The 16,253-nt window shown below is 39.6% G+C and overlaps 1 protein-coding gene across 1 annotated transcript in view; it reads right to left on the bottom strand.

Moving 5' to 3' along the window:
* LOC139731557 (TBC1 domain family member 14-like) overlaps positions 1 to 15,494 on the bottom strand; it is a 69,246-nt gene extending 53,752 nt beyond the window's left edge. Inside the window, exon 1 of the mRNA XM_071642444.1 lies at positions 13,547 to 15,494. Within this exon, the coding sequence (XP_071498545.1) occupies positions 13,547 to 15,102 (1,556 nt within the window). The 5' untranslated portion in view covers positions 15,103 to 15,494. The remainder of the gene's footprint in view (positions 1 to 13,546) is intronic.
* Positions 15,495 to 16,253: the final 759 nt, after the last annotated feature.

The raw sequence follows: 16,253 nt of genomic DNA, 5'->3' as shown, positions 1-16,253 counted from the left end.
CAATATACTTCGTAGTTCGCAAAACATGCATTATGTGCCAGTCTGTGTTCTAAGAAATCATTTTACTCACAAGCCCAATATACTGAGGGCATACTTATCCAGGCTTGGCATCTGAAATGTTGTTTAACCCCTTCTGAACCAAACACTACTGACATTTTACATGGTCTAGTTGACATTGGGACTGACAGAGCTAATGCAATGTACTCCCCTGGCTCAATCATCCTAACGACAGCTGATTCATTCCAGCATACAGGCCTCAATTTCCCCGTCGCAGTAATTACCAACGAGGTTGTCCTACACTGCCACGGTGTTCCGAGATGAATTACACTATAGCCTACAACTACAAAATGCAATCATTGACATGTGTACAGACAGTCAGTGCATATTATGGCCATCTACATCATATGGCCAGACTTCGCAAATGAACAAAGCATCAAGTTGTCTACAGTCTGCATTGTTAAACATGAAGTACACTTATAAAGAAGGTTGTGCTCGCATCTAGCCGTATAAAGGAGTGTACAAATGTACGATTGCATGGCCTTTCGGTTCATTGGTAAGTTAGAAAAATTCTCTAGAGTATCTTTTAGAAGGTCAGTGTGAATCAGGCTTTACAAAATAGACAAATTTTTGTACTCTGAACCAAAAATGCCTAACCTTTTGACTGTGGGGGAGAGTTTGCCCTTTTGCACGTGTCACACACACCAAAAAAGAAAATTATAATCAATAATACATGTACAATGTAATAGCTTGCATTATGTGCAACTGTACAGATCCAATATCAGGAAGACAGTATCCATCATTAATGAAATCCTGTTGGCTGATTGGTCTACATGTACATAGTGTCATGTGACCAAATACAACATTACTTTGTTGAAGAAAAATGCCAATTGAGAAGAAATGTGCCATACAACATCAATATGGTAAGTGTCTATTCATTGATAGCATGTGTAGGGTGCTATCGGTATTGGCCTCATCAGGGAGGTGAGCCTCATACACCACTGTGTAAAATCAGTTCATTGCGCATGGTAATATGCTGCAGTATCATTTAAGATGTACCTGTAGACAAACAACTAAACTAGAGTGACAGTTATTGCACTTTGTGTGAAAAAAAAAATGTAATTTCTTAAACGATTTGCTTGAAGATGTAAAGCAAATAATATGTCATGCATTACTTTGAGCCCGTAGTGGAATTACAGATTCCTTGGTAACAAAGCAATACATGTATATTCTTCGGGGCTGCGCCCCTCAGACAAAAAAACAACAACAACACAGCGCTATTCCTGTCACCACATAATTGATAATTTCAACTAGATGTACACTGTAGAGGTTCTCAGTGCATGGTATGTTTGTTGAAATCATATAATACTGGTACATAGTGACTGCATCAGAGAATTAAATCAATACATTGATTGAAAAAAAAAAATGCCACTACTAATTTTGTATGTCTTCCCAGGAACATACATGTACACCAAAAAGGTCATCACTACTTGTACCTTGTCAGCATATCAATTGAATTTGAAGGTGAGTATACTGTCTGCCTTAAGAGCAGAGTACCCTCGAATGGATATTTCGATGGTGTGAGACACATTCCCTTTCCCAGCATGAATATCCTAAGATATATTACATGGCCGGCATTACTCAGAAGAACACAGCCACGATAGCTTGAATAGCTACACCTACATGTACGTTGTAGGATGTACAACCTGTAGGCCCTATATACAGTATATAGCACAAATCTTGAGATGAATCAAAACTAATAGTGCTATAAAAGGAGAGGCACCTTTCCTGAATGCAATTTGCATTTTGCAGGAGTACAAGTACCCAGTAAACACCAGAGCAAAACACAGGTATATAATGAGAGATTATGGTCATTATTTTCCTTTATTTGTACAGTATTTGCATGATCAAATATCACAGTGCATAATGATTAGTAATAAGATTAGCAAAATTGTGGTCTTACACTATTAAACTATCTTCATCTGCTTGGTATACAAGGTGTACAATGTATGTGCCATTTGTCTTGTTTTTATATTATGACTGTGACAGAAAATGAGTTTCTGTAATCTTTGTCAATATTTAGTATAAGATTCTACAATTTTGTTCTTTGTACTGCACTAGTCATACCATAACTATATTTCTGACCTTTTCTTTTCTGAGAATGGAAATGAAAAATCAGCACCAATATTACATACAATGTACATATTAACTTTTTCCTTTTTGTCTTACACAATTTTCAGACAGTTGATGGGCTTCATGTTTGTTTATTTTTTTCTTTTTCTATGGGATTTGAAACATTTTGAATATTACTTTAACCCATTAGTTTTAAAGTATCGATTTGTCATTAATTACTGTGTTTTTAAATAATGTTGTACAGTTGATTTCACTGTATTTTCACTTCTGTGAATGCCATGAGTCAACTAGCATTTCAACAGTTTGTGAAAAATATTGGCCCCTGCAACACAAATGCACTGTATAATGGATTTATCTCAAGGGTGGGAAATCAATAGGTTTTATCACTATTAAGGAAATAATATTCATTCATTCCTCATTCCATTACACTGGTTCTCAATAACAAATGCAACTACACACAAATTTGTCTGGCAAACTCCAATTAATTTGTGACATAAACCTGGCTCATGACATGGGCCTACAGTACTGGAGCAAACGTTTTCATAGATCTATAATAAAGAGCCATGTTATACAGAAATGATGGGAGAAGCAAGTTCCAGTTTGGAATCTGTAGTATACATAACAGTATGTCAGTATAGAGTTAAAGGACAAGTTCACCTTCATAAACATAAGGATTGAGAAAATGTAGCAATGTTAGTAGAACACATCATTGAAAGTTTGAGGAAAATCGGACAATCTGTTCAAAAGTTATGAATTTTTGAAGTTTTTGTGCAGTAACCACTGGATGAGAAGACTACTGCAGTGTACGATGTCACATGCGTACAACAATATAAAGAAAATATAAAGAGAATTTCACAAAATTTCATCTTTTGAAAAAAGTACACATTCCCTTGACACGTTAATGACATACGTCCTGTGTAATATTATTCCCCCTACCTTTAGAAAGAGGCAAGTCAAATGCTCTTTTATTATGCGAAAAGAATGAAAATATGTTTAATTTTCTTTACATTTTCTTTATACTGTTGTACTCATATGATATCACAAGCTGTAATGTAGTAGTCTCCTCGTCCAGCAGTTCCAACACAAAAATTTTTAAAATTCACAACTTTTGCATCGATTGTCCAATTTTCCTCAAACTTTCACTGATGTGTTCTACTAATATTGCTGCATTTTCTCAATCCTTACAATGTATGTTTATGAAGGTGAACTTGTCCTTTACGTAGGAGTGCTGGGGGGGGGGGGAGGCGTGGAGGTACTGTACAGCTGTACAATACATTGTGCAAGAATGACGGTAGAAAATGTTGCCCAGATTACCTGAGGTAGAGAATCTAGAGGTTCTCTGCAAAATCTTTAACATGAGCGTGTACATGTAGGCCTACATGGTACTGGAGCATCTAGGCACAACTGTGTTTGAATATTGTACAGTGTAAAATGTCACCCTGGTATTGCACGTACACAGTATGCACCATTACTACACATTTGTATTATCCATAAATAATGAGAAATTACATCTCAAATCCATCATCCAAAATACCACCTGCTGGCAAATTATAGCAAATAGGCCGCAGAAACACTGGTCAGTCCCCTATGAGATGACATTAATACTGTGTACCGGTAATACAGTAATGACCAATGTACATACGTATCAGCCAATAGATTACAGATTAGAAACAAACCCAACCTGATGTTTGTCAGAACACTTTTTGTTCACAGGCAGGTGCAGGCATTGTAGACACAGCATGTACTACAGTACACTGTGTACTGTAAAACATGAAATATTCGCAGCATGAAATTTTCGCGAATTGGAGCTGACAGCCTTTTTCGCGGCATGAAATTTTCGCGAATTGCCACTGGCGTTCAATGCATGTAGTGTAGACAAAAACTTTCGCGTGCATTTTAATTTCGCGAATTTTGGCGCTCGCGAAATTAAAATGCACGCGAAAATTTCTCGTTTTACAGTACCTATGGCAGGGCTGCCAACCTTGAGTGAGAGTTTGGCGTGAGACACTACGAGGGAGCGGAGCGACCTCGCTGGCTAGCACCTGGCGGCCTGCTGTGCGGCCGTACGTACGTACTACGTACACAGTCAGTGTATGTAAAGCGATGTAAAGCACACGTCATAGCCATACAATATGTACTGTAATTTGCCAAAAGTACACGCTACGCTCACGTGGTATAGGTAGAAGCCAATCGTAATCCAATAGCTCGTCTTTGCGCACGAACCGAAAACGATTATTATTGGTTAAGCTTTACACCCGCGCTGGAAAATCTCGACATTTTGGGCTTGGGCATATCGATATTCGGAATATCAGAGAATTTAGAGATATATTTATTTTTGTAGTCATGTACAGTCCATTTAGGGGGTTTAGCGTGAGATTTCGTTTATCAGAGTGAGACAGTCAAAATTGGTTGAATTGCGTGAGTCTCACGCTCAATGCGTGAGAGTTGGCAGCCCTGCTATGGCAGTCAGTTGAAATGAACTTTTGCTGGACTTTGCTAATGACCTCACTCAGACCTATGCAGAAACACCCTGAACACCTGCATACCTGTATGGAACACTGATACTGCCGAATATGTAATTCGAAGTACAGTACAATGTTTTGTACATGTACCTGTACAGTAAGTCAATACTGAGCTGAAGCAGGTTTACTGGCAAAATGAAAATGCCTGTATCCCAAAAGACCGCTCGAACAGTTTTCCTGCTGTGACAGAGCACTGTATCAACAATGTTTAATGTATGATGATTCAACTGCTATCTGAGTGCTGAGGTCTCCAGAGGTACTTTCAATCAGTTTGTTGCACACAATTAGGTACCACCAGGCTTTAAAGCACATATTGCACGAAACTAAATGTTTTCTATATAATAAATTCAAGCAAAACATAAATAGAATAGAATGAAATAAAAAACAAAACAAAATAGTACTAGTAGCACCACTACTAGTCATCATCATCATCATTGCTATTACAATAATATCAATAAGCATCATATTCACACTAAAGATATAATGACATTGACAGTTCTTATTAGCAAAATCGTCAGACCCATTCTTGAATATGAACTTGCATTTTTACAATCAATATGTTGAAACAAAATGGTGCTTGATCATTGCTTCGTGAATGTAAAATGACCAGCAAGGCACATTGTGGAGTTTAAGGTGACTCAACCAAAATATGCTGAAATCCTCGCCTCTACAGGGCTGCAACTCTGCAAAACCATGCACCATATCTTAAAGACGCCCGGTCGTCAATTTCAACGGGGATAAATTTCTGTTTGCTGATGCTGCAACACAGTTCGAAACTATGTCTTGTCGAAAGTATTTTGAGGATCAGCGAAATGTTCCTTCACAAAGGCCGAGGACTCGGCGCAAGCTCGGATGTGATTGTTCGGTTTTGCGTGTGCTGCTCATTGACTCGTATACATTTCGCGAGCTAGTGCCGTAAGTCGCTAGATCAGCACCGATATGCACATCACATGCAGTAGTAAACGTCTGTGTAGCGACTCGATCCTTGTAATAATTAGACAATGCAATTGTGTTATGTTTTTTCATTTTTGCGACGAAGAAGAATATCACGCCTAAGGGCCTACGTCTACGGCCTCAGATTGATCTAGAGCTAGAGGACATATCATTCGCAGATTTGTCTACTGCTGACATTGAAGCGGTAGATCCCACATGCTGCAAATGCTCTGGTTCGTGCTGGTGGTATAAAGACGGGGCGAAATTACTGTCCCAGCAAGAGCGGGGGCAGAGCTGCACAGCGAAGCAGCAGTTGCAGTGCTGCACTGCAAGCTGTGGTAATATAAACGGCGAGTAGCCGACCGGCTGTACCAATAGCTGTGTCAGCTTCAGTAAGTAGACCTAGGCTGTACGTACCTGTAGTATAGGCTATAGTCTAAACTTATTGATTCATCGGCCGGCATTGTTCTACCAGTCACTAGACCTAGAATATTTCGATCGCAAATTACGGTGATGTTACGAAGTGTGTAGTAGGGCCTACATACAGTCAACATACATAATTGCTTGCTACTTGTACTGACTACTACTGTGTACTCTCGCATAAACATTAGGCATGCAATCCCCATCAGTGTGGCCAGGCCAGCGTACGCATGGGCGCGCGCGTACTCGTTCGCTGAGATATGAGCAAGAGAAAGATCCCGAATGCTCCAAAACTGTAAGCCGAACGATTGAGAATGGCATCATTACGTACATTCGGCTTAGGAGAGAGCAACTTCGGCCGCTGTCGTGTATTCGGAACCGGTCTAGTTCATACGTGATACTCGATCTCTCAATAACACACAGATGAATGGGAATTTTGCACGGAATGCACGGCGTGCGCACGATTCAGAACTACCATTGCGAGCTTTTTCTCACGACGACCGGGCGTCTTTAACATGAATGCACGGCTACCAGGTTGATTTTTAATTTGAAATGATTCACCTTTCAAAAACAATATCAGGATGAATCCAAATGCCAGTTGGTCAACTAATGACTTAGTGTATTGCTCTCTTCAGAATTTTGGTCATGTGAGCTGATATATCCCTTGCAAAATACTCCATGATCTACAACTGTAAATAAGTTATCTAAATCTTTTATCATATATTTTATATGCAATATTAGTACAGTGTAGTAGCCAGTAGTTGCATAGTAGTAGTAGGAGTATGATCAGTAGTAGTAGTAATGTTACTTTCATTATCATTTAATATCACTATTGTTTTATCATCTTCATTATCGCTGTATCATACAGTATATTTGGTGACAAATATTTCCTATGAAGGCTTTTGCAAGGAATGGCATACCAAGGATTAAAGGCAAATTTCAAGACAGGGACATTGAGTTGTGCAATACAAAATCAGTACGCTGTATCTCTTTCAAGTCTGTGTGCAGATAAGAAACGGGACACTTAAAGGACAAGTTCACCTTCATAGAAATGTGGGTTGAGTGAATGCAGCAATATTAGTACAACACATCAGTGAGAATTTGAGGAAAATCAGACCATCCGTTCAATTTTTTTATGAATTTTTGAAGTTTCTAAGTTCGAAGAAATGTGCACTTTATTCAAAAAGTAAAGTTTTGTGAAATTCTCTTTTTATTTTCCTTATCGTTCTACGCATGTCACATCATACACTGTGGTAGTCTTCTCATCCAGCAGTGATTGCGCAGATACTTTAAAAATTCATAACTTTTAAACGGATTGTCGGATTTTCCTCAAACTTTCACTGATCAGTGAATATGTGTTCTACTGATATTGTTGCATTCACTCAATCCACATGTGTATGAAGGTGGACCTGTCCTTTTAATAAACACAAGCAACATCAAAGCAATGAAACAAACATGTACTCAGTATTGCCAGGTATATCATTGATAAACGAAACCATCTCCGTTGGTCACCATCTATTGGCACTCAGTCTGTTGTGATTCTAGAAATGTGCCCAGATTGTAAGCACATCTTGACTTTATCCACCACTTTGATTTTTTCAATTCCATTGAAATTCATCCTTCAATGGGGGTAGGGCCTACACGTACAATTCAGCATATGACGTATCACATTGCACATCTTTTCATGCACAAGGTTGTACATTATTTGATGATACAATGTACCTCTAAGTGCCTTCTACATGTATAAGGGCACAGAAATCTGTCCAGTCATACAGGTTCTGATTTGTTGAGCTATTGTTGTAGTAGGCCTACGGTTCTGTAAGTACATTATACAACTGTACTATCCCCTGTCCTTATCCTAGGATGGTACATTGTAGTACCAGCACTTGTACTTAATTACTGCACATTTTCAACTATTCCATGCATGCATACATTCACCATGTACATGAATATTGTAACAGTATGGTAACCATGGCATATATTGCATACACCTCTACAATGTACATTATACACTGTACTAATATGTGTACAGGTCTGATGTTCAAAACTGTTCATCCACAATGCCGGTTCAAGAGTTCACTTTCTGCATCACGCTTTGCCTTTTATACTGTATACGAGTACAGTTGTACACTGCACATGTACATGATTTCGCGACATTGAGAATGATGGACTGTGAAAAATAAAATCACAGGTGAACATTAAATGCCCTTGTAACTTGTGACCTTGCAACTGACCTTTGACCCTTGACCCTCTCAAGACACCATCTCAAAGTGCCATGGACTCACTCTGAATACAAACTACAAAGGCAAGAGGTACATGTACCATAGTGATGGTGCTATTGTAGGTGTGGAAGGTGGAGAATTGCACACCCTGACAACATACATGTAGATCCTACAATGTACATAGTGGGTTCAGAAGAAGATCCAAGATTCAAGAAGATGATGTCAGAGTCGTGTTCACATTACACTGACCCTTTCCACATAAGATCTACCATGCGTATAACGTTTGTATCAAGAATAGCATGCATGTATTATGACCTATAAATAATCCCAGTTGCCACTGGGGTCTCTCCAAGAGAGTGCACTGTAAGAGTGTATCCAGAGAAGCTCCGGAGGGACGTACAATGTACTACGGTACCTTCATTAGCAACCAACCATGATCCTTTCACATGACCGCTTCACTCCCGCTAGTATAATCTAGGACACCTCTGGCATGCGATACCATCATTCAATATACACCTGGCTGCCTAAAGAAGGCGGCAGAGAGGCCCCTTATACTTCTCTAGCCTAGCAGAAAAAAAAGACCCAAAGCAACACTGTAGTGCAGACCCCACAATTTAATCAGGACACACATACCCAATAATTTATGGAACGCTCGACTTCTTTCAATGGGGCAATATGAGGGCATCACTTTGAGACCACATGTCTAACCATCATGAATACTACAGAAGTACAATGTTAATTGTATGTTCAGTGCATTATGCACAATGTAAATCATCTGTTCGCTGAGACCAGCCTGGTTCCAACTTTGTCCCGCTGTACTAGGGGCGTAAATTTCTGACCTCTCTTAACTGGGACAAAGGTCTTACGTACTCTTGAGTCGTCATCGTAATCAAGCTGTGGCTGCTAAATTCTGTCATGCCTACAATACTTTACTAACCAATACAGGGGCCCATCTGCAATTTGACCCTTTTAGGTCAACTAAAGAAATGTACAACAGCTCAAATGGAGAAGATAACAACAAAATTCATGAATTTCGCCATGTACTGTAAAACGAGGAATGTTCGCGTGCATTTTAATTTCGCGAATTTCGCGAGCGCCAAGATCCGCAAAATCAAAATGCATGGGAAATTTCTTGTCTACACTATACATTGTATGCATTGAACGCCATCAGTGGTAATTCGCAAAGATTTCATGCCATGAAAAAGGCCGTCGGCTCCAATTCACGAAAATTTCGTGCCACGAATATATCATGTTTTACAGTACATCACTGGAAAGTACATAGAAACTTGTGGAGCACATGAGAATGAATCAATGCCTTTGAAATCTTCCTGGCATTTCACGGAACTAAACTTGTACCCCAACATTTTGCAAACCATGACCATGTCTTTGTAAACACATACTGTATACGCTATAATTTTCGCGTACATAAATTTTCGCGAATTGCCGCTGTCACACATTTTCGCGAGTGGTTAAATTCGCGATTGGGGGACCAGAGAAAATATGAAGTGGCAAAGAAAGTGTGAATTTTCAACTTACTAGCAAATAAGAATGATACTAGTTATACACTGCATGAAAAAAACTTACCAAACTCTGCGAACTAGTAAGTTAGAATTCAACATTTTTGAAGTGGATAAGTCCATCGCGCTAGATTTGTGACGAGTGGTCCCCTTGCGATAATGGATTGGCTCTCTGCAGTATTCGTAAGTAGACGTGGACGTGCTATATGCACGTAAACAAGCTTAGCCAGTATGGTCTGTTCGGTAAGCCGTGACATGGTAAACTACTCGTAGTACTGAAATTTTCGTATCATCAAGGCAAGGGATTCATTTTGGAAGGTAATATTTTCGCGTGTTGTTAATTTCGCGAATAGCTCCCGACTCGAGAAATTCGCGAAAATAAAACCCTCGCGAAATATATAGCGTATACAGTAAGTCACCACAATGCACAACTCTTGCTACACACAGGTTCCCCTTCTAATAGACTTACATCAATTGTTCAACTCATGTAGTGATTGTTGTGATACTAGTAGAGTTACTGTGTACGCAACAGTACACAACAGGCTTTCCCTTTGGTCCAACTGCTTTACACCTTCAAAGAAGCCTTACATTGTACTTTTCTACAATTTTTTTTTCTATTCTGATATATGATTTTATAGATTACCTGTGGTACTGCACACAAAAAAAATGATGGAAATTGTTTTTAATGGCTCTTTTGGTCATCCCACTTTGCGTTGAAAATCTGAGGCATGAAGGAAAATTTCAACCCATGGGCAAGTCAATTACAAAGAAGATCATCACTCATAGAAATAGACCCCGTTTACAGTGCGGGGCTGGGCCGAGCCGTGGCCGAGCCCAGTCTCAATTGCGAGGCCGAGCCCCGCAATTTTGTCCGTTTACACTGCCGGGCTCGGCCGCGCTTTTAATTCAAACCTTTCGATATTTTGTCGTAGTGGGGCTCTGCTTGTAAACAAACGCAATTTGGTACATGTATAGTCTGGTTTTCAGACCCTTTGCCAACTGGATTCTGTGGTGACAAAGTCGCCGTTCGGGCAAAGGCCTTTGCCAAAGGAAAAATCCTTTTCAGGACAAAACCACCTTAAACTATACTAGTTTACGACATTGAGGGGGTTAATATCCTGAAAAGCGAAATAGTACGGGCAGAGGGTTCGGAAGCCAGACTACAATTGGCCACGCATTTGGCCCAGTTTGCGTTTACACCAAGAAAAGGCCGAGACCACCTCCAGAGCGTGGCCAAATGCGCGGCCAATTTTGGCCTCACATTTGGCCTTTTGCGCGTTTACACTGAAATGAAGGCAGGTTCGGCTAAGCCTCGCACTGTAAACGGGGTCCTAGTCAGTAAGGTAACCATTGGCAAACTACAGTAAATGAGATTCTTTGTAAGTGCTCAATTGCCTTAGATGTCATAATGAACAGAGCATTTTACAATTTGTGAATTCTATGAGATCTCAGCTATTAATACATTCATATCACATTAATACTTACATCACATCTATCTTCAAGGGTTATCATTTCAGAATTGTGCAATAGCTACATAGAGTCAGTGCAAGCGCACATCATTGGCGCATAAGTTGTACATGCTTCAGGGACTAAAAAATCTGCTCTCCTGCATCCCCTATGGAAATCCTTCCTTCCTTCCTTCCTTCTTTCCTGCACCATAAATGTAAGGCAAACCAATTATAATTATGTCTGACTAGTGAGGCTGATTTTGATCTGGCTGTAATACTGTAACATTTCTGTGGGAATCCTGACGGCAGCCTCCACGATCAGAAAGACGATCCTTGCCGAGCCGGATGAGCTGAAATTTGCTGACTGCAATCTAAGTACAAATATGATGATTTTGCTGACAAGCTCAGCTTTAATAAAATTAAACAGAGTATTATGTTATTTTTCCCCTGGGCGAAAATGCAAAGGTACATGTCAGATCTCTGATATCTGGTACTGCTCAGTACACTGTTTGTGTCTAACTAGATTTTCAGCATACCTTGTATGTCAGCACCCTCAAAGGACAAGTTCACCTTCATAGACATGTGGATTACGTGAATGCAGCAATATTACATGTAGTAGAACACATCAGTGAGAGTTTGAGGAAAATTAGACAACCTGTTCAAAAGTTATGAATTTTTGAAGTTTCTGCTCAGTCACTGCTGGATGAGAAGACTACTTCAGCTTGTGATGTCACATGTGTACAACAGTGTAAAGAAAATATGAAGAAAATTTGACATACATCCATGTATTTTCACTTTTCTAGCATATATACACGTAAAGGAATGCTTGACTTGCCTCTTTCAGAAGGCAGGGGGATATTACCCTTAGCATACATCAGTGACAGGTTGAGGAATTGTGCACTTAAAAAAAAAATAATAATAAATTTTGTAAAATTCTCCTTATATTTTCCTTATATTGTGGTAAGCATGTGACATCATACACTGTAGTCTTCTCATCCAGCAGTGACTGCACAGATAATTGAAAAATTCATAACTTTTGAACGGATTGGTTGATTTTCACCAAATTTTTACTCTATGTTCTAATAATATTGGTTCATTCACTTAATCCACTTGTGAGGGTGAACTTGTCCTTTAATAAATTGATAAGGTTTGATTTATCCTGGTAATGTTCAATAAACCATACAGAAAATTAAATCATGGGCACTTTGAGGCTGGATGCTTCATCAGCTCGGTGAGGATGTTTTCCCTCTATCACGTACTGTAAGACAAGCTCATGAAGCATCCAGGATAGAATGTGAAACCGTTCTCCTAATTAAACAGAAAGTTGGACAATATGCAATGACTGAACTCAATACCTTTGCTAAATATGTAACTTAATGTACACCTGAAATAGTTTTGAAGAATTTAAAAGAAAAAAAAAATGAATGAATAGATAAGAAAAATCAATGGTGAGGGCAGCTTTATGAACCTATTACATTCATTGTTCAAAGACTGACCAGTAACACAGGATGAAAGGGTTGGTCTTAAACGGAATAAGGCATTTTACATCAAACATGACCTGGTATGTGCGATACAGCATACAAGATTTACGCATGTTGATAGACACGTACACAAAAAATTGGGAAGCCAGATTACTGCACAGTTGGATGGATACAATTCAGCTCATGAATACTTAATACTGACCAACTTACAAAATACTTGTACATGTACAGAATTATGATGAGGTTTCATCAAGATGTAGGAATTTTTGATGTTACATAAAATCACACGAAGACAAAAACATACGGCATGTTGCCGAACTGGGGATGACATGATTGGTACTCATTTACTTTTACTGCAGAATCTGGAGTACATACCGACTGTACATTATGTATTCACAGTGCATACACTTTTTTGTATTAGCACATCTATCATGCCATTTACCTACACTTTGTACCGGTACAGAGTATTTCACTCTATGACTTGACTGTCATTTTACAGAATTAAATACTACAATCCATCACGATATGGTGAAGACTTGTGTACATATTGTACACGTACATGTATGTACAACAGGAAGGTTGTATGTCAAGACACTGCAGAGAACATGCATCAGTTACAATTATACGTTGCACTTTCAGAAATGCAGTACGGTGCACTCCCATTTAAATAACGAACACGGTTATGCCTTGCAATTACAATGCACTCCAACACAGAAATTTGCATCATCAACATTTTTACTTCACTCTCAACCGCATGACAGATAGCCATTATTCACAAAAGCAAAGTGAAAATTAGACAAAGCAACTTAATAAAAAAATAATCAAAATGACAGCAACTGTTATTGACTTCTTTAACACAGAGCTTGGTCTTACCGTGCAAGGAATCCTCCCAGGCCCTTTTTCTTTGGTTTGGCTCCTGCTCCAACAACAGATGCACCCGGAGGATGATCACCATGCTCCAGGTTAACCTCCTCAAATTCAACTTCATCCTCTCCCAACACCAGACCATCCGCGAGGGCCTCATTGAGTTCGTCCGTCGCTATGGAAATGTTGGAGGAGAAATCGGTGCTAAGGCTGGTGGCAGTGCTAGTCCTACTCCTAATGGGAGTGCTGCCACTGTCATTCTGAAGACTAAATGTGGCGCCCTTCCCTGCGCCCGTTTCATCTTCGCATCCCCCTTCCTGTAAAGAACCCGGGTTGCTTCCTGTCAGCTTCTCGATGGGAGTTGATGACATCGATGTCGTCCTCCATGATGCAGATGATGGTGTGGACTGAGAACTTGGCTGTGAGGCTACACCTAGATTGACATCGGATAAACTCCCTTGGAAAAACTGTGGCCTGCTCAATTCTGACTGAGCATCCTCCCATACCTCTGTCACATCTATCGTGGCTGGAGAGCCATCTCCCTTGTTAAGGTTTTGGACGATTTGTAGGGGGCTTGTCGGGTGCACCGGCGTCATCTCCACATCTATGGTCGCCAGCTCTTCGCTCTCTGGTTCAAACTTTGGTGATGCTTCTGTGGCACTTGATTCACCCTCATTTACAGCATGTGGTTCTGTACCACAGGCATCATCGGTCTTCCCTTTATCTTGGCAACTTTTTTCACGAGGACAACCATTACTTTGGTTGCTGCATTGCCTAACTTCACTCTGAGAAGAATCGTGGTCTCTGCTAGTACTGAGTGCATGATCACATCCTGTGGCACCATCACTTTTTCTCACACTGCTAGAACTAGTTCTTACTTCCGCTATATTGTGTGATTGTGCACTTTCTGCTTCTTTGCTATTGGAACGAGTATTGGAAAATGCAGGAACATTTTGTGTAATTCCATCAAGGCATTCACCATCTGCAGAATCCACACCATTGTTTAAGTTGATTTCAATGTCGCACTCAGTGGAGTTTCTGTGTGAAACTAACACTGTAGCTTTCTCCGACACACCTCGCTCACTTTTTATGTGTGGAGTTTCGAATATGATTTCCCTAGACCCATCGTTGATTGAGTTGGACATGTTTCTCACATGATTAGCACAATCCTGATTTGATATTGCATCCTCATTGTGTAAATCTACTTCACAAGTATTATCCCTGATTATATTGCATGTCATGGTCGCATTTTCACCCTGGGTTTGTCCACGTTGAAAACCAATGCCCCTATCTTCTGACGTTGTTTCTCGCTGCAATACAGCAACACCCATATCTTCGCTGTGCAGCAACGGGCAGTCTCCGGCGGTTGAGGCAATACCGGTCTGCTCCGTACCTACAGATGCCGGTAACGTAACACCCGTAAATTCATGTTTATCCTGGACTACGTTGGACCGTTTTGTGACGACAGATTTTGACCTCGAATCCTCAACATACGCTTTCGATTCTCCGACATTATTCAGAACTATACTTCCAGCACGTGACTGGTCTAGAGAGGATTTGTTCATGGTTTCTTGAACGTTTCCTCATTAACTTCCGTATGCCATTGTCCCTGCGAAGTCACCTTCCTTTGAGCTGTACCGCTGTTGTGTTGTTGCGTTCTCGTTCATTGACGTACCGGTAGGTCCGAGGCGAGTGAATCTCGGTGCAGTGGTAAGGTAATATATCCACGTAATATATAATACGTTGAAGCAGCCGGTCATCCCCAAAACACAATCAAATTTTAAAGGCAATATTTCCACTCTTCCTGGCTTGGATCTCGATGATTTCTACTGCCTCAGACACGTGAATATACGGAAGGCTTTTGTGTCTCAAAACACACGTTCAAGCGTTAGCCTATGCCATAATAACACACATTTTGGTACGTTTCTGTGCCGAATCGGGGGCGTATCCGAGCGCGAGCATTCTCTCAATCAGCGATGTCAAAATAGAGAGCCGATAGAGGGCAAAGTTCAACGTGAATTTTTTCAGCGGAGAACGTGAGAGAGCGTTTGCGTAGAAATGATTCATGATTATACTGGCACAATCACGGTTTACTTGCTATAATTATTTTCACTTCACTTAAGTGTACTCTTCTCAACTTTTCTTGTATATCAATTCCCGGCTTTTTTTGTTTTCTCCTTTCACGACAGTTTGCAATTTGTTTGTATTTGTTCTATTGATTTATTCACTTTTTTCATACGTATTTATTCGTTATCTATCTATTCATTAATTGTATCATTTATTCATTTGTTTGTTTATTTAATTATTTATTCATTTATGTATCTATGTATCTAATTATTAATTCATTCATTCATCTATATATCTTTCTATCTATTCACATCTTTTTATCAGCAGGCCCTACAGTTTTGCACATGGGTCTAGTTATTCCAAAATATTATAGGCCCAAAGAACCCTCATGGGGATAGTAATTCCACATGTACTACGAGTGATTATGAAACATCCAGTTCAAAATATTTTCATTTTACTATATTTTCAAATTCAATTTCAATTTTCTTTTCGTATTTCTCGATGGAAAATATCTGGTATATAACAAAATATAATAATACAAAATGTCCAGCTTGGATATGTACATGAAGAAATAGGAATACAAAAATAATACATGACGGTCGATGTGTCATTTTCAATCAAAGTAAAGGATGCAAAGAGAAATACGATG

Source organism: Diadema antillarum, unplaced genomic scaffold (assembly GCF_040938485.1).
Source record: "Diadema antillarum isolate AM-2024a unplaced genomic scaffold, OU_Dant_1.0 seq00000378_RagTag, whole genome shotgun sequence".
Taxonomy (NCBI): domain Eukaryota; kingdom Metazoa; phylum Echinodermata; class Echinoidea; order Diadematoida; family Diadematidae; genus Diadema; species Diadema antillarum.
Note: the sequence above shows the minus strand (reverse complement) of the source record. Positions and strands in the feature narration are given on the sequence as shown.